Source organism: Triturus cristatus, chromosome 8, assembly GCF_964204655.1.
Source record: "Triturus cristatus chromosome 8, aTriCri1.1, whole genome shotgun sequence".
In the NCBI taxonomy this organism is placed as follows: domain Eukaryota; kingdom Metazoa; phylum Chordata; class Amphibia; order Caudata; family Salamandridae; genus Triturus; species Triturus cristatus.
In genome coordinates this window covers 754803734-754827913 of record NC_140591.1, presented here as the reverse complement: position 1 = coordinate 754827913, position 24180 = coordinate 754803734, and the positions used below count along the sequence as shown (strand labels likewise).

Below are 24180 nucleotides of genomic sequence, written 5' to 3'. Positions count from 1 at the left end.
GCTCCTTGACGCTATCTGCAGCCAGCCAGAATGACCGGACGGTTTCAAATCCAACAGCCTTCATTGTAATAAGGCTGTCAGATTTGAAACCTTGGATGTCAGTCGGAAAGCCTCCGTCCTGCAGTCTGAGGCTTACCAATCGACATCCAAATTGGCCTCTTAGTTTTGAGGGAAATGAGGCTCTCCTAGATGGGCATTCATACATACTTAATAGGTAAAGAGTTTGATAGTGTAAGTTCAGATCCTCTTGCTGTATGCTGGGTTATACAAGTCAATTTTGGAGGACCGGATCCATGCCAGATTTTTAGCATATCCCATTTAAAATAAATGTAGTTATCTTAAAATTCTGGCATAACCGACTTTGGAAAACGCTGCTTCAGGGTATAGTATCTTCTTTGACAAGATGGATACAATGCTAAAATTATTGTATCTCCGCTTGTCCTTAGGAAGGCCCAATATTTGAGTATAGCTAACATTTGGGGAAATAAAGAAGTGATGATAAGATATGAAAGTATTTGTGAACAGTCAGTGTAAACCAGTTGACTTGTGTCACTAACTTTAAACAGCTGGCTGACTCCCCTCATAAAAGCCAGGAGCTCTCAGGGTAATGAAGCACTGAATCAAGGTCAGTGGAACAAAGAATCTGCAACAAAGAGAGATTGGGATTAGTAAATTGGTCTGTGATGAGTATGTAGCACTAAATGATCTTATTGAATGATTGAATCTCTCTATAGGACCGTAATTGCTTCATGATGGACGGTCAGAGAAAATAACAGGTGTTGAAGATTCTAATAATGATACTGTTACTGTGGATGTTTTTCGCAGTCAGTCCACTGTGCAAGTGGTAAAACAGGTATCTACAAAACCCATGGTGAACAACATATATAGGGCTCGATTACAACTCTGGCGGTCTTGCGACCGCCAGACTTGCGGTGGCACAGGAGTGCCGGTTCACCATTTTGCTGATTACGATTTTGTAGTCATATCGGCAGTGGACCGAGTGCTGTGCCAGGAAACAGTAGTTCCCTGGCGGTGGCACAGGAGCTCCACAGCACATTATGCTGAGCAGGGACTGGCATTGTCCCTCTCAACATATTGTTTGTTCCTGGACTGCCAGCCTTTTCAGGGCAGAGCCCCGGCATAAAAAGGCTGGTGGTGTAGGAACAAAGAGGGCCCTACATGACCCCTATGTTCCCCCACCATGAGGATACATTCAGGGGGGCACAACATGTGCCCCCTGTCTGTATTCCTCCAGTTCTAACATGGCATGGAAGTCACCGTCCATGCCGTGCTGGAACTTTTTGGCCATTCCCATTGTGGTGCCTGTTTTCAAGGCTCCGCCATCGGAAAGGCCAAAGGACCACCGACCGTATAATGAGTTGTACTTTTACAACTCTTAATACGGCCGGCGGTCCCTGAAATGGATTGGCGCAGCAGAGCTGGTGTTGAGCCGATGCCGTTGCACCAAACTCATAATCAGGAGCAAAGACAGTTTGTGCCATGGACATGGACAGAGTCCATTGAATATAGAGACTACAGATAATTATAAAACAATAAAGTTAAAATAGGATATAATGAGGTAAGCCTTTTTTCCTGCTCTTGGAATGACCACCAGAAGTAGTGTTTTCAGAAAGGATCGACATTTATCTCTGCCTCTTCAGAGTGCTTCAATCACCTTGTGTTGAACTTCCTGGATGCACTGCCTGTAGTTCCATTTAATCTTGGAGTGTGGTTCAGGTCAGGTGGAATAGGCAGTTTCAAAGCATGATTTAATCCCAGCCTCCACTTATTCCAGGTGTGTGCCTGCAACTTCAATTGGTGACATGTGGATGGTGTCCAAAAAGTCTTTTGATCTGGCTGTTTCTGTGAACTCTGGAGTCTTGCAACTTCTGGATATCATGATGGGAGGGTCATGAAATCCAAATTTCATATTCCCACAACATAATCAAGTGTGTGTAGTGTCAGGAATTTGTTCCTGTTAATATTAGTGTTAGTGTTAATATTAGTATCTAGCTGGTCTCACCATCAAATAAAAAAATTGACCTCCATGCATCTTAGTTGTCTGACGGCAGCTATGTCATCTGAGCTCAATAGATGACTCCTTGGTTGGCCTTCTTCTGCCCCTCTGCCTGATTTTAGGGTCACTGACAGTCTGGTCATTCAAGCAGAGAGCCCTTTAGTCAGACATCACTCCCTCGCATGCCTAATGTTCATGTACCAGCTGGCAGGTGGATGAGTGCTCTCCTCATATCCATGGGCAGTGTATTTGTGGCTTCACAGCAGAATTTCTCAGGGGCATCCCTTTTTCTCTCCTTTTCGCATGTGCAACCTGACCTTAAGGGTGGAAGGCCCTCACCTCCTCTACCCCCACCTTTTGCAGATATGAAGAGCGTCTGCCAGGCTTAGCAAAGGTCAGCCTGACAGACACTCTTTATGTTCAGGCCAGGCAGTCAGGTGCTATACATGCGCCAAATGTGCAGGTGCTTGGGGGCCTGAGCAGAACTTTGCCTGGCTGAGGTTTCACAGCCCTATGGGCCCAGTAGAGAACCTCGAGGTCCTCCCTCTCATGATGAGAGAGCACATCAAGGATAGATTCAGACCTAGGCACTTCAGTTTTAAACCCTGAAGTGTCAATGGCCAAGTGTCAATAAGCGACATCTTGTCGTAAAGTGTGGTGGGTTCAGCAACTCTCACTGACCCCAACCCACTCTGTAAGAAGTAAGGGACTGCTGACTCTTCTTATTGGCTAACGCAAGGTCAGCCATTGAGAGAAGGTGGCAGTCTCAACACTCCAGGAACATCTGAGGCTTCTCTCCTGCTCTCGGAGATCCCACTGCGGCCTGGTAAGTTTTTCTTATTTGTAAATGTTTGGTGCATGCTAGCTGTGTGTGTGTGTGTAAGTATAAATGTATGTGTATTAGTGCCTGCATGCTGTGAATGTGTACATCCTTTTAAAATAAGTATACATCTAAAAATGTCTTGGCATAAATCATTAAAGCAGAGGCACTGAGTGTAATATCATATTTATTACCATTATTGAAGGACAGGAGGGGCATCATGACCCAATCAAGACTATGGCTCTTGTGAGTCATGGCTCTTCTACACACACAGCAATGATTATCAATAGTCTATCACGCTCTGCCATCTGCATATGCTATATATGTTAAGATAACAGAATAATTAGGATAAGATAAGAATGCATCAGAGCGTCTTCCAGTGATTTTAATATGGGCTAAACTTCCCTTCATAGATACAAGAAGAAGAAGTTTAAATGTCAGCAATACATCATAAATAAAGAGAAGAGAAATGTTGGCTGTCATATGAAGGATGTGTATTTCGACAACACACGAAGACGGTTAAATGTAACAGTGTGGTGCAACTGCTCGGCAATAAAAGTGAACCGTCTTTATCTTCCTGCTCTCATTGGTAAGATATATTACAGGCTTTGCTTATTACAGTAGTACATGGATGCAGCTAATTGATTTTAATTGATTTGAATAATAGGTGAATTTCTAACAGCTAGTAATTGCTTGAACACATGTCTATTTATAGGATCCTATTTGGTAAAATAAGGAAGTGGCTATTTACCCGACCACCAGCCGGGATAGTAAATAATCTCTAATATTTATCCAGCAGCCAGCAAAAGAATACATAATCTCTGCTGTTCAACCGGCCACAGGCTAAATATTAGAGATGATGTACAATTTGACCAACAGCCAGATAAATAGCATGAAGGAGGTCTTTATTAGGCTGGCCATGAAGAAAAAGGGACAACAGGTAATGGTAGGATGGTGGACAACTTGCAAACAGGGTGCAACTCCTGAAGGTGTTATCGCTAAATCAGGCCCATAGATTGTCTTCCTTCCATTGTGAGATTGTAATATAGCCTCTCAATGATACTTCTGGTGCCTTCATAAGGTTCCCTTTGCAGTTGTTTCTATTTTGATAAGATCACCCTAAACAGCATATGACGCCATGACAATGGGCTATACCATTTCTAGTTTAGGCCGCAGCTTTTACAAATCATTGTTTTCTGGTGTTGTAGTAGGATTTGTTTATTGGAACTGAACTAGAATGCACCAATTTGCTGCACATAAAAAGGTGTTCTGATAACATGAAACCATTTGGTAATCCTATATGTGGCCTTGGTACATTCCCATGGCTTTGCAAGTATGTAGCTGTAGAAGAGTAAAAAGCTCCAACTAATCGTGCAAAGGTCTAATCATCTTTATCAATAGCCACCTCTGCAGGTACACTTTAAGGAGTAGGTGGATGTGTGGTGCACAAGACACCTTTATAAAGGACCTCCCAAGTCACTGTGTCTTGGCCCATGGTGCAAAGGAGTGCTATTCTGTGTCACATCTGTCACAATAACTTGGAAATATTCAAATGTTGGGCCCTTTCCATCTATAAGCAGGGATAGGCATAGCTTGCATAATTAATTGTACCATAATTACACAGAATAACAGCAAAATTATGTGTAATTACGCAAGGAACATAGCCCAGTATTTACAGCTACTTTCTTACAGCAAAATGCACCCTCACATTCAAAATCTCACGGTTTGTAAACACAAAAGTGCCTTTCATTATGCACAAAATCCTTTTTACGAGTTGGAAAAGTCATTTGACTAATGAAAGGACTTTTGAGATTGTTTCTGAATTGCAAATAGAGGGACAATAAAAGGGGTATACCCTCCCCTTTTCATTTTGGAAAGGAATTTATTGATAGTTTACAACTGCAATTAATATCACAGATCGTTGATGAGCGAACAACCCCGAATTGTGGTGGTAAATCATTTGTAAATGCAAGGGGTCCCATTCGGAGTCCTTTCCCTTTGGGAATTATATTAGCAACCCCAGAAGAAAGAAGCTTTCTAAAACGAGTAGCTGTTTTTTTTAGCAGCACTTTTATTTTTAAGGAACACAGGCTGCTTAAAACAAGAGTTTTCCATTTTGAAATGTAGTCATGAGAAGGTGGTGTCCTGGCATTTAAAGGCCACAATCCCTGTGATTACAGCTAGGCACAGAGGGTGGCAAATCGGCACCTTCCTAATGAATATTATATAGGCAGGTCAATCTGGGACCCCCCACGATTAAGCATTTTGTGAACTAACCTATCAGTTTTGAGGTTGGATTGTAAAATTTACATTCGCAAAAAGTATGTGTTCACTTTGCAACCTCATTTTTATGAATTAAATAATAATATATCAGGACCCTAACTTTCATAAGGTGATGGATGCCAATTATATTCACACTGGTAAATACCTGTTGAAATCTGCACAAGGCAAAATTACACTAAATGTAAGCTGTTTAGAAACCAGCAGGGTAAATTGGGAAGTTTCTCTTATGTCTGCATGGCTATTGGTCAAGTTGTAAAGCCATCTGCTATTTAGCAAGCCACCAACTTAGAGGCATATTCCTCTTTCTATGCGTGTTACACTATACAGCACATTTGGAAAGAGGAAGGAATGAGGAGAAATAAAGATATTTATGCCACCTCCCCAGAAGAACATTATGTCAGGGCATGTCCATGCCAAGTACATGAAATCAGCCTACCCTTGAAAACATCTTGTGCATCCATGTGATCAGGAGGGGTCTATTCTTGCTCGTCGAGCGGGTGTAGCGTAAAGTCAGTGTACAAATTTGAAATGGATAAGTTTATGTTTATGATTCATTAATACTAGCTGTAGTTGCATACAACAGTAAGTCCACTGGGGTACAGTGGTTTCTGTTCCAATGTCCCTGTTCCATGCAGTCAGGGAGCTGTCCTGGACATCAGTGCGTGAGATGGAGCATATCTTATACAGTTGGGAGATCCATTTAGTGATGTCTGCAGAGTTTATAATCAGATTCAGAGGGGGAAAGTTTTTAGGTTTGTTAGGAAAGCCAAGGCAGGTGGATCTGGGCAGCGTGCTGCACCCTCAAGTATAGAAAGTGGTCTAGGGGGTGAAGGGTGTTGCCATGGGTATGCTGGTGCAGTGTTGCAAACTTGTGCTGAAGACAAAGATCTCCTAGTTCCTCAGCCCTCCACTGTGTCAGGGTACATTGCACACATTTTTGTGTTGTGGGTGATAGCAGGGGGTTGCATGGAAGGGGAATTGCCAGTAAGTAAAGTGTGGGTTAGCACAGCCGGCGACTAAGTCTTTGCAAGGCCCAACAGGTTGTTGTGGTTGTTTTTATTTCACGTGGAGGTCTAGGAAGAACAGTTGGGTGTAGGCCTTAAGTGGGATGTTGTCTGCTTCGAGAGCCGAGTAAAACGTGTACTCCCTTCTATTTGCATGTAGTAGTCACCACGTATCCAACAGGTCATGGCTTTCCAGAATTTATTCCAATATTTTGGGAGAGTGTGGCCCCTGGTACTAGTACAATCTTTCCCAGAGTCGAGGATCAGGTTTTGCTGTAGGAATAAATTAATAGTGTGACAGAATCCAGCTGTATTCACATTTGATGTGTAGGTGTTAAGGAATATTACTTTCTGGTCCTCAAGTATACCCTCTAATAGTATATGGCCCTTCCTGGTAGTTTTGGGACTCGAAAGAGCATAAAATGTATTCTTTTATATATTAAGATACAGACACCTTTTGAGTAAGTACTATATGAAGAGTAAAATCTGTGAGAGCCTAATTTGGCGGCAAATGTGTGTATCTACCCTGGTGACATGTGCATTTCCTGGAGATAAGCCATAGCGGTGCAAATAGGACAATACCATTTTATCTTTACGTGGATTGTTGATGCCCCAAATGTTCCAGAACAATAGTGTCAGCTTTATTTAGGTTGTGTCAGTCATGTCTTGATGGTGAGAAGGATAGAAATCGTCCAGTGGAGTAGGGCCATGTGTGTTTCGTGTACGTTGCTAACTGACTGTGACTTTAGAACCTAAACAGAAGAAGAAAACTAAATCCCCTTTCCATCCGCCCCATCTCTCACTGAATACCCCAACTTTCAGTGTTAATTCCCCCAACTATACCCCCTGACAACAAAGAGGTGATACAAACCATGGGTGAGAGCAACACTCTGTTAAACCATTTGCACCATACTGGCAAGTGTCATTATAAAGTACCACATAAACAGGAGTCTTTGAGAGCCTGAATGGGCAACTTATGAACACTGCTCAGTGCAGCTTGAGGGAGTTCCTGAAAGGTAATACGTTATGTGTGCCCTCCATCCCAACACTGGGGCCTTGTGTAAAGATCCGCTAGTATTCAAAATCAGATTTGGCTGACGCATCCACACTGCCTCTTAAGTTTTTATGTTTGAAGTGATTTTTGCAAAATGAACTGCCATCTGCAGGGTTAGTGAAGACATGAGTTTTGTCATCTACAGTAAACTTTAAAGCACCAGGTTAAACCTGATGAAATGTATCCCCTTGGGGCATAATAGTTTTTTCACTTCTGTGAACCTCCTATAGCCCTTCTGTAGTGATTGGGTGAAGTCTGGAAAGATAGATATGGCGGAAACCCTGGTAGAGAACAAGACCTTTCTTATGTGCTAGATGAAGGGATGTGTCGCAGATGCAAAAATTGAGCAGACCAGCTATCAGGCCTGAGGTTGGGTTCCTGGAGGTGGACGCTGCCCAAGAGACCTATGGGAATTTCAATTAGACAGGATGAGGAAAACTCCGCTGCACCAAACAGCCTGACGAGCAGCTGTTCCACTAATTTGTCTGGGCGAGTTTCCGCTATTCTGGAAATATGGATGCTGTTACGTCGCAATCAGGCTTCTAAGTACTCATTTTTTGCTATAACTTGGAACAGCAGCTTCTCCATTTTATTCAGCTGATCTGCATTGGCGCCAGTGTCATCCGTCAGATCCAAGTTGCGGCTCTCCGCACCATCCAGCTTTGCATTTTGTCTGTCCTGTCTTTGAAGTCTGAAGAGTCGATTTAGTCTCTGATTGACTGCAGCCTGCCACACAGCTCCTGCAATAGGATCTCTCATCCTCCTCGGGCAGAACCTTCCGGGGTTTCATCTTCATTATCTAAACTCAGTGTGGTTTTGCGCGTTGACTTGTTTCTGGTTTCCTTTCCCCATGATAGTGGTGAATAGCACAGTTACATAGAGGGGCCAGGGTCTAGGCTTATAGTTTGATCCACAGTGGGCACCCGTTAATCTTGCTGGGAATTAGTATTCTGACTCACAGTCCTCAATGTTGGCTCATCAATCTAGGAGCGAGCAAAGTCTGGCAGGGAAATTGCCAGGATGAATCTCGTTATAGCTGGGGCAGAGGGCTCATACTGTGACTGAATGCGCAGAGAGACACACTAAGGAGTAAGCACAACTAGTACTCACAGCATTCCGGTGGTGCGTCAGTCAGAGCGTCCAAGTCTTCTCAGGCCGGCCACAGTCCCTGCAGTATGGTACGCATCTACTGGTCCTCCATCTTAGTGGCTGATGCTCAGGGTCCAGCAATCCCCTGTAACAGAGCAAGCCCAGTGATGCCATAGCCCCTAAGTGGGCCACAGCCCCTGTTGAGGCAGGGGATCTGCTGCGGCGGCCTCAGGCTCACCAACGGCCCTGGCGGCTCTGCCATATAGCCTCGCACCAGGGGGTGGCGGGAGCAGGTGTGTTGCCGTACTCAGCACAGAGGCCATCTGGTTCCTCAAGGTCTGGGACGACAGAAGCACATGGCCTTGAGCAGTGATAGCATCGGATTGTCCCATTTGGGTAGGATTTAGTGGATTTGTCTCTGGAGCTTCACACTATACAGTCATCTTGGACGCCAGCATGGCCAAGGCCCCCTGTTCCATGACGATTAATAAATATGCCCCTGAGAGTCCAAGTATGAGGTAGGGGGGCAGTTAAAACTGGAACAATCATGAAATCATAGGGGATTCTCACCAAATTGTACTTAATCTCTGCTATTTTGTTGGTGTTTGGGTAAATAGGGAAGCTTCTTTGCTGTTTGCACCACTGCTGGCCAAATAGTGTATGATCTCTACCATTTAGCTGGCAGCTTGGAAAATAGTGAATTTTATTTGCTATTTGCAACATAGTGCATGATCTCTGCTAGCTATTATGTAGCTGAGTAAATAGAGAAGCGTCTTTACAGTTTGCTAGCCAGCCAAATAGCACATGATCTCTGTTATTCAGTCAGTCATCAGGGAAGTAGTGAATTTTCTTGTCTATTTGCACTGCCTTCTGCCAAATAGTACATGATCTCTACAATCTAGTCATCAGCCAGGTAAAATAGTGAAGTTCCTTTGTGTTTGCATGGCTGCCAGCCTAATAGTACATGATCTCTGCCATTAAGTCGACGGACAGGTAAATAATTAATTTTCTTTCCCATTTGCATAGCTATTGTCCAAATTTTACATAATCTCTGCTATTTAGTCATCACATGGGTAAGTATTGACATTTCTTCACTATTTGCTAGCCTATGGGCAAATAGTACATTATCTCTGCTATTTATTTGGAGGCCAAGAACATTGTGAAGTGTCTTAGCTGTGGGCATGGTCTCTGATGAAATAGTCCATGATCTGTACTATTTTAGTTGGCAAATAGATACATAGTGAAGTCTCTTTGTTGTTTGTGTGGTCACAGGCCAAATAGTACATGATCACTCCTATCCAGCCAGCATCCCATAGTACATGATCTCTGCTATTTAGTCAATGGCTGCATAAATAGTGAAGAATATTTGCTGTTTGAAAGGCTGTCGGCAAAATAGTACATGATATCTGCTATTTAGTCGGCTGCCGGGTAACCAGTGCCGTTTCTTTGCTTTTTGCATAGTTGTTGTCTAAATAGAACATATTCTTTGTTATCTAGTCATTGGCTGGGTTAATAGTGAAGTATTTTTGCTGTTTGCACACTCGCCGGCAAAATAGTATATAATCTTCTACATTGTCAGTGGCAAGGTAAATAATTTAATTTGCCACCTATTTCTACAGCTGCTGGTCAAATACTGCATAATCTCTGCTATTTAGGCAGCAGGAGAGTAAACAGCAGAGGACATTCACTATTTACCCAGGACTTGGTAAACAGCCGCTACCAAATAATAATGTTATGTATTGAAAAGTGTCTGAGGAATAAGGTCAGTTGATGATTGCGAATCCCATCAAAGGATCATTTGTTTACCCTATGGCTGAAGCCAGCATTTCTACACTGAGAGGGCAGAGAACAGATTTAGAATGAGCCATGCAACAAAAATTGAAAGGGCGGTTAGCGCATGTACCTTTTACCTAGGAGATAGTGTTAGGGTACTAATGCTCACGCTTGTCAGGCTTTGCCTCACAACCACACTAGCATCCCAAAGCAGTTGGTGGTGTCTTCTTAATCTGCACCCAGTCAATACATTTTGTGTGTTCCTCCCTCTCTGGGCAGTTTGTAGCACAGGAGGAACCCACCTAGACCTCCTTTACAGGGAGGACACATTATTTGTCTTACCAGGAAAAAGAGCAACAGTCCCTTGCCAATGTCCTTTGGAAAAAATGAATGTAGTTCTACTCAGTTCCATTCATGCCTCTTTCCCTTTTACTACTGCTCTATTTTCTGTTTCTTAAGAGTAAAATTTTCCAACAATATCATTTTTTGTTATTACAATCCTAATTGAGTCTATACTTGTGTTTAAATACCGTCAATTACAGAATGGTAGCAGTGCCCACTTTTCCCAGTACTCTCTTTGTTGCCCTCAACCCCCTTGTTTACTTTATGCCTGGCGTCGTCCTTTACATACTGCTTCACATAGGTGTCTCTCAGGTTATACATAAATCACACACCCGTTCATTTTGAAAATGTGCCTATACCATCCAAGTTATGATTACTTATATTGACCAATAATAAATGCATGGCCTATGACATCTATCCCACATTTTTAATGTTAAGATAGTGACTCAATTATTAACTAGAATTTTGCAAGCTTTCTAAACAACAAATGGAAAACGTGTCTGACTCAGTACTCTCTAACCATCAAATTCCCAGTCCTTCTTCAGATAGCAACTCTTCTGCCTTTCATCCCCATTATCCCTCACTTATGCCCACCTTTATTCCTATTACCGGCCCCTTCTGTAATACGGATAGCGCTGGCGCACATAAAGCGACAGCGCTATCTTGAGGGATTGTTCCCTTATATGCATGGAGGCGTGCCCATGAAAATGAGAGAATCCCTTTGCCTCTGCACCTGTGCACTATTACAGACATGGGCGCAGAGGCAAAGAAGCCCTTAGGAGGCACATTGACAGGGCACCAAATAAAAGTTGATGCCCTGCCAGTGTGCCACCTGATGGCAGGTTTCTGGAGGGGGGAAAGGGGGTCCCATGGATCCCCCAGACACCCCTTTGCAGGCAGGTGCAGTCACTGATTGCACCTGCTTGCAAGGGGATCTCTAATCCCCATCAAAAGTGCAGGCAGGTTGCCCCCTGCACTGTGGAAACACAGAGTGGCTGTAAAAAAACAGCTCCATTTTTCACAGGAATGCACAACCCCAGGGCAGCACGTATATGCGGCTGCCCTGGGGGCACCATATTCATGGTAATAGAGTGCATTTTCATTGTTTGTACCAGGCGCACCTTTTTAAAGGTGCACCCAGGGCAAACAATGAAAATGCACATTTACTATAATACGACCCCTGTTCGCTATCCAAGATGGCCTACCAGTGTTTTGAGGAGGTAGTCTTCCAAAAAAATCCAACATCCAGCATAACTCCTAGATCTCGTCTTTTCCTTTATAGAACTTTGGAATGCTCAGAACTCCATTGAAGACAATAAGTGGCGGAATACCAATATGGATACTATAGACCTTCTGCTCCAAAATTGCAATGGTTGTCTGTTCATTTCTCCACATTTAATTAGAACATTATATCCCCAATGACTGGAATGTTCTAATAGCAATATAGTTATTTTGCCTTGTTATATAGAAGTTGCTAAGGGCCCTCTCTTTCATTATCTACTTGAGTGGATAGCCTTTAATAACAGAGTTTACCCTCTGCAGTAGGCTATCAGGTGGCACTGGTAGTATTTTTGAAATATCACCTTGAAGGTTTGAACCTTTATTATTTTCTACAAGTATCTAAAGTTGTCATTATGTTGCACCTACCTTCCTTTGTTAATATAACAGATGTCCACCAAAACAACTTCCTCTCTAACTTCATTGATGAGGTGAAGTCTCAAATCCATACATATGTGAGACAAGTCATTGTTAGGTTCAAACTTTTATAACAAATTACACATTGCACATCACAAAATATAATCTCTTGTCACTGTTCTGGTCTTTTATCCCTTCCATACCCAACCTATTGGAGAGGACAGGCCCTCCAGCAACCGACAGAATATGTTTCCTCTTATGTGCAATTCCAATGCTATGTTTTCCCTTACCTTAACAACATTTTTCAACTTTTAATGATTGTTCATCTGAAAGTAAGCAGTGGCCAAGTCACAGATCTGAGTAAACACTGATATTTCAATTTGTTTTCCTAGAAACAGTTAATTCAAGATTGATCTTGAGTAGGCAGGATCTGCTAGATCTAGATTATAGTTCCTGATAAGTGATCATAGGAAGAAAATCTTGAGGTCTGAAGGAATGGTGCCACATGATAATTGTTGACAATGGACATATTTATGGATGCAGCAGCCTTAGATGTGTCTACATCCATGAACTTCCTTCTCCGTCTAATGCACTTTATCTATCAACTGCTGCTCTATAAAAACCTTATGTGCCTTTGTTAGAAATGGGGTTCTCTAATTGGCAGATGTAGGTACCTTTGTCCAAATAGGGACCCTTGCTTCTAGTCAGGGTAAGGGGGATACACTTCTAAAATAAACTCTGCTCACCCCGGTGGTAACTTGGTACGGGTAGACAGGCTTATCTCAGAGGCAGTGTGTAAAGAATTTGTGAACACATAAAGCAATACAGTGAAATCACTACAAATGGACACCACACCAGTTCAGAAAAATAAGTACTCTTTATCTAAGCCAAACGAGACCAAAATAACACATATCCACAATACACTAATAAAAATCTGACTTTAAAATGGTAGAAATTGTTCAGTTTAAAGCAAATTGCAGATGCCACACTTTTCACACAAAGTACCTGTATCATGCACATAAACAAAAAGAGCCGTAGGGAAGGTGATTCATCAGTTCCTTACACTCAGGGATGGTGATGCTTTGGTTCCTTGCTTTGGGGGAGGTGATGCGTCGGTTCGTTACTGCTGCTAAGGGGAGGTGATGCGTTGGTTCCTTACCAGAGAGGAGGTGATGTGTCGGTTTCTTACTGCTTGGGGAGGTGATGCATCGGTTTCTTACTGCATCCGCCAACAATGCAACAGACTTGGCACCTCGATGCGATAACCTGGGATGATGCATGGGTTCTTGCAGCCGCACAGTAGGGCTTGCGTCTAAATGATTGTGCACTCAATGCGACGTGTGGCAATTTCTTGAACCGTGGGCAGGCACTGCGATGGTTCCTTCGGCGATGCGTCGGAAACAGGTGTGAATGCATCATGCTTCTCGTTGTTGCTTTGCTTTTCTAGCTGCCAACAGCCAGAACAACCCCCAGAGGCCCAGAACAGCTACAGGCACCTCTTGGCAGGTCAGAACTCCCAGTAAGGAAGTTCAGGGGAGCTGGGGGTGAAGTATTTGTGTCCCTGAGACTTCAGAACAAGAGGCAATCCCAGTTTCAAGCCCTTGGAGATCTTCCTCAAGCAGGGGACACAGCATACAGCAATGTCCTTTTACCTTTCCTTGGTAGAAAGTAGCCACTGCAGGCCAATCCCAGACAGCAACCAGCACAGGGGCAGTACTCCTTCTCAGGTTTCTCCAGCTCTTCTCCTTGGCAAAGGTTCCTCTTGATTTCCTAAAATTGATCTGAAAGTCTGGGGTCTGGACCCCTCTTTTTATACAGCAAAATCCTTTGTTCTCTGGTGGCAGAGAAGCCATGTGCTCAGTCAAAACCAGTTATGTCATCTCTGGTACAGCTTCCTGGCAGGAGGTGGTGACAGCATTGTGGAAGGCAGAACAGGCCCATTCAGGTGAAAGGAAATCTCCTCCCCTTACTCTAAATGCAGCCCAGGTCTATTTAGCCCTGCCCTGACAGATTTGGTATTTTCAAACACAGAATGTAAAAATCACCCTTACAAAAAGATGCATTTCAACAGTCTGAGCTCAGGCATACTAAACTCTACTTTCCCACCTTGTTACCAGGGTTAGTTATGTTTATAAGATGTTATAAGCAAACCCCCCATTCTATCCTGTGGGAACAAGTAGCCTTGCAATAGTGAAAAACGTAATTTGTCGTATTTCACTATCAGGACATGCCACACACATCAGGGCATGTCCCACCTTTCATATACACTGCACCCTGCCCATAGGGTACCTTGGGCCTACCTTATGGGTGACTAACATGTAAGAAAAGGGAAGGTTAGGGCCTGGCAAGTGAGTGCAATTGACAGGTCAACTTGGCAGGACTAGACTGCACATTGGCTCTGCAATGGCATGCCAGAGTTACATTTACAGGATGCTTATGTGGGTGGCACAATCAGAGCTGCAGACCATTAGCAGCATTTGATTAACTAATCACAACCATGAGGGTTTACTACTCTGTGTGCACCAGTGAGTATATACAATATGGTTATTGTAAAAATCTCTATTCATAAACTCTTCCACTCAACCTCCAGTGGCCCACCGTCAAAGCCACTAATATATAAAAGATAAACAGAAAGTAGAAGGAGCGGAATAATAATAACAGTTTAAAAAATTAAATATTGTAGTCCAAAGGATGCAGTCCAAAGCGAACTCTTCCAGTTGGATTCTTTTATTTTTTCAAGAATTTTCATATATACTACTCCAACAAATTATTGTTGTACATATCCAATAAGTTGATTAATGTATCATCAGGGCTGTAGAAATGAAAAAAAGGGCATATTATCACTATACAATGCATTATGTATATCCACAACAAAGAATCATATAAACAGAAAATAACTTTTTGGCTTGTAATCCTGCCTATTTAACAATCTCAAATATGAAAGAGTTACCCATAACCATTCATAACATCAATATATTAACATAATCCATGAAATCCTATAGCCTCAAAAATCTATTCATGGTTCCAATGCTATGAGAATTATCCTAAAACATACAATTCCAAATTTCTATTAATCAATCCTTATTCCCCCAATCAATATTGTTATAATGAAAACGATCAACTATTCTAGTTGTTCGCTATCTGGATCAAAGAAACATCCCTTGCTAAATATCTTTGCCATCAATCATGGAAATAATATGCAACATACCTCCTAAATGTTTCAGATGTCACTATAAATGTTAATCGTTGTAGGATACTAAAGTTCATTGAATACAAGTCCCCTCCAACATTAAATCACTTCTTCTTACAAAAATGTTTTTATTTTAATTTTCTGCCTGAAAAACATAATGTCTAATTATTTTCTGAACCATGTTCCGAACTCCAATGCCTTTATTTATTGGCATTCATCACAATAAGTGCGCCTCCTACAACTATATTCCTCACCTAAATTATGGTCTGTGCGTTTCTCCTCTAAAAATATCTTCACAAACGAATCATCCAAAATGTGACCAATTCCTCAATAATCTATAAATATAATAAAGGAGGACGTCATTATTAGTACTATACAAATATATCAAATGGTATTTACCAATTAATACTAAGCGTTTCCTCAGAAGAACATACCTTACTGACTGCACCAATTCATTCCCAATAGTCACGTAGCATCCCCAGCCGGTCCGATAAATCCGCTCTGGTACAAAATGTTTCCGCCCATACGCTATAAAGATGCTAAGCACCAATCATAGCTTCCAATTAGTAGCCAACCAACAAACATATTCCCTAAGTTGCTTCCCATCTAGTCCGCATAGTTTTTAGCCTATCAAATTGCAAAAATACCCGTCCTCATTCAATGAGAGAACCAGAAGTATTAAGACCAAAATTAGCCAATCCAAGGCGCCGTATATTTCAGAACATCTCCATGGTCTTGAAGGTAGCACATAATCCAATTGAAAAGCTTCTCCGGTCGACCAATCACGAGCTATTATATATTTCGCACATGTTTCCTCTGTGGTCCGCTACACTATTTCTATGGTTTAAGATGCTAGTATCATGCAGTATCTTCTTAAATTCGATTAATCTATCTTATTGTGCGTCCCTCCAAATAGGAAGCAGTGAAATTGCTATAGTGCATCGACACATTATATATTTTGCGCATGTTTCCCCTGTCGTCCGCAATGCTATTTCTGTTGTTTACAATTCTGGAGTCTTGTAGTCTATGCCTAAATATGAATAGTCTACATTATTATGCGTCACTCTAAATTAACAGCAATAAAATTACTGAGACGCATCAACATCTATACAAATTATAAAAAACATGTGTATATAAAGCGTAGTTAGAAAGCCTAATTTAAACGATCAATAGCCAGCCGTCGTTACTTATGTATTAATGCTGCAATTCACCACACCAAGTTCAATAATTACAATCCCATTATAGTACTTGCTTTTCAAGTACCAGAATGTCCTCACAATGTATCCTTTACCGATCTCAAACTATTATATATCCAATATTCTTTTTATCGTTATACCTGCATTCAAATCTACAAAGTCATACGCCCCTCAGTTCGGCAGCACTTAAAGTTGTTATGAATCGTCCCACGTCCAAAGAATCAAAAAATTATACAATATTAATGCGCCCCACCTTATAGTGACTATATGCAGGCACTATTTCCTTACAAGTAGTTCGTCTTATGATAATCACAATTAACATTGGAACCTCGTAATTTGTATTTAAACATGTTTGCCAACTCAACCATCACTACATGTATTACCAATCCTGGCCTATAATATAATTGTAATCATTATTCTTGAATTAACCATAGTATAAAACTAACTAAACAGTCTAATCCTGACCAGTTTATTTGTCACTTTTGGAAATACCAAGTTACTATACTGTCTTAGTTGTATCATTCTAAAAAGTAAAGGAGCTCGGTATCACTATTAAGTCCGAGTTCCACTGATCTGCAACGACTGATCCATCGTGCTTCCTCTTGTCTAATCCTGAGTTCCCAATTTCCTCCTCTAAATCCTGCGACAAGTTTTTGTATTCCGTGAAACCTAACATCATTTTCCCTTGGATGCGTCTCCCTAGTATGTTGATAGAGTGGGGATCTAGTGTCATGATTTACTATAGAACGTTTGTGTTCCTGAATTCTTAACTTGAAGTTTCGTTTAGTACTTCCTATGTAAATCTTTTCACATGCACAAATTATTGCATAAATAACTCCCACACTGTTCCAATTAATGAATTCCCTGATACAATAGCATTTCTTGGTATTGTACGTAAATTCTTTGATTTTGTTAATACCTAAGCTACAAACATTACACGATCCACAAACATAGAAGCCATTCCGCGGTGGTGGCAACCAATTCAAATCCGCAATTTTTATTGGTTCTATATAATTTCTGGTCATCATTTCCCTTATAGTAGGGCTTCGTTTGAAAACCACCCCGGGTTTATCTCCAATTACATTAATTAACCCCGGCACTCCTTTCAAAAGACTCCAATTTTTTCCCAGAGCCTTGAATATTTTATTCTGTTGTGAACAATACGTGGTCACAAATGCAATTCGCTCTACAGATCGATTTTTTTCCTTCTGTAACAAGGTGTTAGTACTCTCAACCTTCATTATTCTGTCCCTGGCCTTCTTTAAATTCCTTTTATGGTATCCCCTACACATTAAGCGTTTTTGGAGATTATCCAATTCCTTGATAAAATCTTTTTCAGTACTGCAGTTTCTTCGTATCCTTATCATCTCCCCAAACGGGATTCCTCTAGTCACCGATACTGGTGAGCACTATCCGCTCGTAATATAGAATTGGTGGCAGTGTTTTTTCTGAATAACCTATTATTAATAGCTTCCTCATCAATAAACAGTTCTACATCCAGGAAGTCTATTTTATCAGTATTATGTTTCATTGTAAAGGTGATGTTGAAATTGTTGCAATTGAGATACTCAAAATACCCATCCAATTCCCCTCGACTACCTCTCCAAATCATTAAGACATCGTCAATAAAACGGACCCAGAACAAAATATGATCCGTCCACTCAGAGGCATTCCGGCTCCAGGCATGCTCCCTCTCAAGCCATCCCATAAAAAGGTTGGCATAAGAGGGAGCAAACCTGGAACCCATTGCCGTTCCCCTTATTTGATTAAACCATTTATCCTCAAATAGGAAAAAATTATTATTCAAGATCAATTGACTAATTTCCACTAGCATTTTAGAGTGGTCCCTCAAACTAGCACTGCGACTTCCCAAAAAATGATTCAAAGCCTGCACACCTTTATCATGATTTATACATGTGTATAGTCCAACCACATCTAATGTGACTAAACTCATATTTTGCTCCCATTTGATGTCCTGCAATTTATTGAGGACATCCATGGTATCTCTTATGTAGGATGGCAAGTTGGTCACTAATGGTTTTAAAAATACATCCACAAATTCCGATAAGTGCTCGGTCATACTTCCAATGCCCGATACTATTGGTCTCCCTGGTGAATCACATCTAGATTTATGCACCTTCGGCAGAGTGTAAATAAATGGGTAAGTGGGATTTTAATATGCAAATACTTAAATTCTGCCTCATCTATCAAGCCCTCTTCCTTCCATACAAACAACCTCTCCATAATGTGTCTGTTAGCTTGCTCAATAGGATTAGAATGTAACTTCACATAACAACTAGTATCACTCAGTTGTCTATTAATTTCTTTGCAATAATCCAATCGATCCATAATGACTATATTACCGCCCTTATCGGCTTCACGAATAACTATATTGTTGTCAGTTTTCAGTTTTCAAGCTTTTTAAAGCTACTCGTTGTTCACGAGTCAAATTATCTTTTTCCTGCAATTGCCATCCAGCCTTACACTTTTGATCCTCTAATCTGTGAAATTCATCTTTAGTTAGTTTAACATACAAATCTATGGCAGCAAATTGGGTACCTTGTGGAATAAATTTGGATTTTAACTTCAAACCACTAGTACAACTATAATCTGTTGGCACATTTAACAATGAGGCAATATCATCCACTCCAAATCTCTCCCCCTCAGTCAAGGACATAAGTAATTGCACATCATGTAACTCTGCAATGGTCATATCAGAACTTTTAATGGTTGTATGTACATTTTTCTCCAAAGTTGAAAAAAAGCTTTTCAATTTCAATAATCTATAAAATCTGAACATATCAATCTCTAATTCAGTGAAATTGCATGAGTTTTTTGGATTTGATTTACAGGCCCTGGGCACCCACAGTGCACTGTACTAGGGTCTGACTAGTAAATCAAATATGCCAATCATGAAATCACCAATCCATAATTTACAAAGGTAGCACTTGCACTTTGGCACTGAACAGCAGTGGAAAAGTGCCCAAAGCATCTAGACCAGTAAAAACGAAGTCCAACACACAGCGAAAATACAGGAGTCAAAGGTAAAAATAAATACAGGGGATGCCAATGATGCCAGATCTGTCAGTCATCATGAGCAAACAAAAGAACCCTCATTCCCTTACCTCCTTTCTGGTGAAATTCTCATGTCAGACTGACTCCTCAAACTGAGAAAGAATGTCCTTTATTGATTTAATCTTTGCTTCAGTCTCTATTGTGCACTCCATAAAAGCAGCATGTGCTCTCATGCATCATGCCTAATGGCGACGAGGCACCTCCTCTGATGCAGCATGCATCTAATCAGGATCTTTGTCAGAATCTCTGTGTTTAGAAAATAACCTTTGAACAATTTAGGATTTCAAAAGGCCTCTTAAGTTGAACTTCTGTGTTATGTTCCTCAAAAGATCCCCATGCATTTATCTCTGTTTGCAGCTTCATTGTAAACCCCAACCAAATTTCCCCCACATAAATACTGTGACTAATATCTATTGAGAAAACTGTTTTTTTCTTCCTTTCTGTCAAAAATCCATTTACCATTCCATTGACTAATATCCAACAGGCCACAGACAAAATAACAAAACTACTATGGAAGATACCCTGAAAACAGAGATTTTAAACACAGATCTTCCAAACAGTATATCCCTAAATTCCATGTCTTCTGAGTTAAACTCAAGATAATCTGTTCTGTATAGAAATTTTTGTTGATATCAGATTCGGAGTATTAGGGGAACTGTAACTCAGTTGAGAGGATAATAAACCCAACCTACGTTTTCAGAAAGGTCAAAATCATCCAATCCATACGGAAATCATTTATGTGCTCAATTCCTCAGAATTGAGGTACGTTTTAAAAATCATAGGAAAATAAATGTTCAAACTTTAGTGTAATGGGTTTACATTTGTCTCTGAATTACTGTAACGTAAGGAAGTCATAGCAAGTAGTTATCGTTTACAGTGTAAATATATTTAGACTCCGTGCTTAATTTGTAAAAAACAAAAAAGTAAAACATAAAAAAAAGTGCAGGGCCTGAAATAGTTTCTGGGAGTCCCACTCCTGTGCTACTGGTTGCGGTGGGTGCCTGTCTTGTAGTGATACTGCCTAACGGCTGTTTCTTCTGCCCCACAATTCCTTTCTCTTCATGTCATTCTTGCAGGTTCATTTCCATCCCAGGTTTCTTTATTGGTCAAATACTTTCTGTCTTTCACTTCCTCTTTCATTAACCTGCCTTGAATTATCTCTCTCTGGGTCAAAGTCTAATCATGATAAATTAGCCGCAGCTCCCCCAAAAAATGAGCACTGGTGCTGAATATATGATGTTACAACGCAAACAATTACAAAGCATGTTTTTACAATGCAGTTTTTACATCACAACTACCATTACATTGCATAATTTTACACTGCATGCCATTTCAACATATTTTTAAAAACTACCATTACAACGCATTCTATTACAACGCATACCATTACAGTGCATAATACTTTTAGGGCAACAGTAGGGTAAGTGTTGGATAGTGTAGGGGTACAAATTACTATTCCCACTCCAGTGAGTGCAACAGTAGGGTAAGTGTTGGATAGTGAAGGGGTACAAATTACTATTCCCACTCCAGTGAGTGCAACAGTAGGGAAAGTGTTGGATAGTGTAGGGGTAAAAATTACTATTCCCATCTATTCCAAAACCCATACCCACCCTAAAACTAAAACATCTCTATTACTTACCTTATAATGCGTTGTAATGGCATGCATCGTAATGGCATGTTATGTAAAGGCAGTTGCGTTGTAACAACTGTGTTGTAAAAGCAGTGTGATGTAATGACTGCATTGTACTGGATGTTTCCCCTGGTGCTCATCACTTGCAACCACTGGCACAAATTAAGTGCTGCTGTTTATGTCTTAAGGAAGGGATTGAAGGGAGGAGATGGAGTCACTCCTAAAGGAAGATCTGTCTTCACTATGCACCCACTAACCTCCTTCTACCACCTATGAAAAACGTCCACAGTGCTCCCACAAATATGAGGGCTTGTGGCAACACCCAGCAGTCCTATGATTGCAGGGCACCATTCTCTCCCCTATCTAAAGGTACAACATTTCCGCAGTCTTGAAGCTCACTGGCCCTGGGTCTACCATCGCAGTCTGAACTTTATCTGATAAGATTGTTCCATCTTCTGGGCTGCATCCATGCTTCGGAGCTGCTCTTTTTAATGTTTTCTTTCATTAAGAAATGATGTACAATGTAATGGTATACTGTGCATTCAAGATGCTACCAATCATTATGTAAATCTATAACTATATGATCGTTTAAGCACAGGTAGCAAAAGATGTTGACAGTCTGGTAGCAGATGTGCTTTAAAAAGCAGAAAACTTTCTTTTACCTCTTAGCAGCACAATGCATAATTGTTTAGTGTGCAATTATTCAATGTGATAAACTCCACATCTTCTAAGTGCATAATTGTGGTACCATGTGAAAGTTGAAAGCCAACTCCAAAAAGCTATTTGCTTCATAAAGAATGGCTTTAGAATTTGGAATCACTAAGTTTAGAGATGTTACACATTTTTATCTTCTGCAAAAGCAAATTAATTCAAAAAAACTAACTTTGCTCAGTAATATTTTCAGAGAAGCTGAATCCTCCCAGCAATGTGTCACTTCATCCTGAAGAAGCAGGCCTCAGGATTCAGTGGACTCAGCCATTGACCATTCGTTCACCCCAACCCACCTGCTTTTCATATCAAGTGGAATTTACAGAAGTTAACAAGAAGCCTATTCCATATGTAAGTAGCAATGGTATTTTACTAGGCACTTCAATATGCTAGTATGAACTTTAATATGCTAATAGTCAGATTCTGCTTCAGGCACTCTGTATGCTTGCAAATCAAAATCACACATATACCTAAGAGCTATTTTCAGTAGTATCATTTAAGTAAAGTTTAAGATGTATTGTATATTAGTAGATGGCACTCTGTGAAACTGTAATACACGTTTCAGATTTTCTTATACCCAATTAAAGAAGTGGTCATGTATATGCACGCGTAGGACTTGTCTTGCTACTATTTTCTGCATTCATTGTAGCCTTTGTTTGAAAAAGAGCAGGGCTCCTGGGTAAAGTTCATTTACATACTTTAAGGGGATGGTAACCTAGAACCTCAGTGAGAAATGGAGATATAGAAATATATGAATTTTCAAAAGCAGCAACGGCGGATCTCTTATGCCGCACCTCGTGCCAGTTCCTATATCTCAGTTCGCTGTGCAAGCTACTCCTGCGCCAGCCGTTGAGTGGCGTCACTGTGCTCCAGATCAAAAGATATGGTGATGAGTGGGGGTGCGCAGCTCAAGAAGTCCAATAGACCAAATAGTTAGAAAAAATAACTTCTTTATTTCAATAAATCTCTTTTCTTAAAAAAGCATCAGGTATAAGCAATCCAGCCAACGCGTTTCATTCCCATATAGGGAACTTCCTCAGGGCAAAAAAATATGTATCACTAGTAAGGAATACTCTGTAAGAGATGCCTTCAACGTTTCATAACCGCAGATATATGGCAGCTCTTAACTTCCTTGGTGTGTTCCTTTGTATGTCTGTGGCGACTGCCCAAGACACTCCACAGAATTTGATTAGTCAGTATCCACGAAAATTCACCAGGAAAAGTAATGTGGAGCACCTCAATGTTATCTTGCTGTCCCAAAACACTATCCCAAACGAGTCCAAGGATATAAAAATGTTAAGAAATTCTTTAAAGAGGAACAGTGTATTGCACCGTAGCCCATGTACATTCTTGGTAGAATCTGTGGAGTCCTTATCGTCGTGCACGAACACGTCTTGCTCCATAGTGTAGGCTAGACAGCTAGATAGTGTTTTTAGGAAGAGAGGCGCTGGGGGATTGTGTGCAGAAGGGCAAAAAGCAACTGCTACAGAAGTGGGTAGGGCTATTAGCTTAGAGAGGAGCCAGGAGTCAATCCCACCCACTGACTAGGGATAACGAATGAAGTATTTACAAATGTTCTACAACCTCATGAATGGCCCATGTGTGCTTTAACATGGTCATGGTTTTGGACAGTGAATTTGAATATCATTTAAGTTGATAGAAGCTCATTCAATCTGTGTTTTGCTTTTTGTAACAATGATGCATATTATTCATAGAAATATCCTGGAAGATTTCAAAGCAGCTAGTCCTCGCTACTGCTATCAGAACTTCCATTTTCAAAGTTGATTAAGATGTTGGAATACACTAATGTTCTGTATTAAATTCGGTTATTTGGCAGAGGTGAACACAAATGACCAGGATAAGAAACACACTAGCAGGCAGTACTGACAGGATAAGAGTCATAATGTGACAATTGAATGAATGGAGAGTAAATTAATTTGGTTTCACAGCATTGCAATTGCTGTCAACTGGCTCAATGGTGCTGGATTGACACAAAACCAAAAGGAACTCTTTGTCCAGCAGAGACTCTGCTGACGCCTATTTGTTTCTGATTTTCCTTTCTTTTTCAGTGTAGGAAAGGGGACTCACTTGATTACCTACTTACTCTATGTGGCGCTGCTGCATTCTCACTGGTGCTCTTTCTTTTACTTTCCAACCCTTTCTTCCTTTTGACCCTTCTCTTTCCCTTCCCAACTTCTCCCTTCCAACGCAAGACTGTTTCGGCTTATCTTTTGGATTTCTACACTATAGCAAGGTTTTTAAGAAGAAGGAAGAACATGGAGCCCACCCACACCCTGATAGGGTAATACCATAAAGGCGGACTCAACCATGAATGGGAGTTCTTATATAAATTATCTATCTGGA

General features: G+C 40.9%; 1 protein-coding gene across 2 annotated transcripts in view; it reads left to right on the top strand.

The window, feature by feature from the left end:
- Nucleotides 1–24180, top strand: part of LOC146805036 (interleukin-5 receptor subunit alpha-like) — a 450109-nt gene that overhangs the window by 307008 nt on the left and 118921 nt on the right. For both annotated transcript variants that reach the window (XM_085620451.1, XM_085620452.1), the window contains exons 6-7: nucleotides 3251–3426; nucleotides 22013–22167. In XM_085620451.1, the coding sequence (XP_085476577.1) occupies nucleotides 3251–3426; nucleotides 22013–22167 (331 nt within the window). The remainder of the gene's footprint in view (nucleotides 1–3250; nucleotides 3427–22012; nucleotides 22168–24180) is intronic.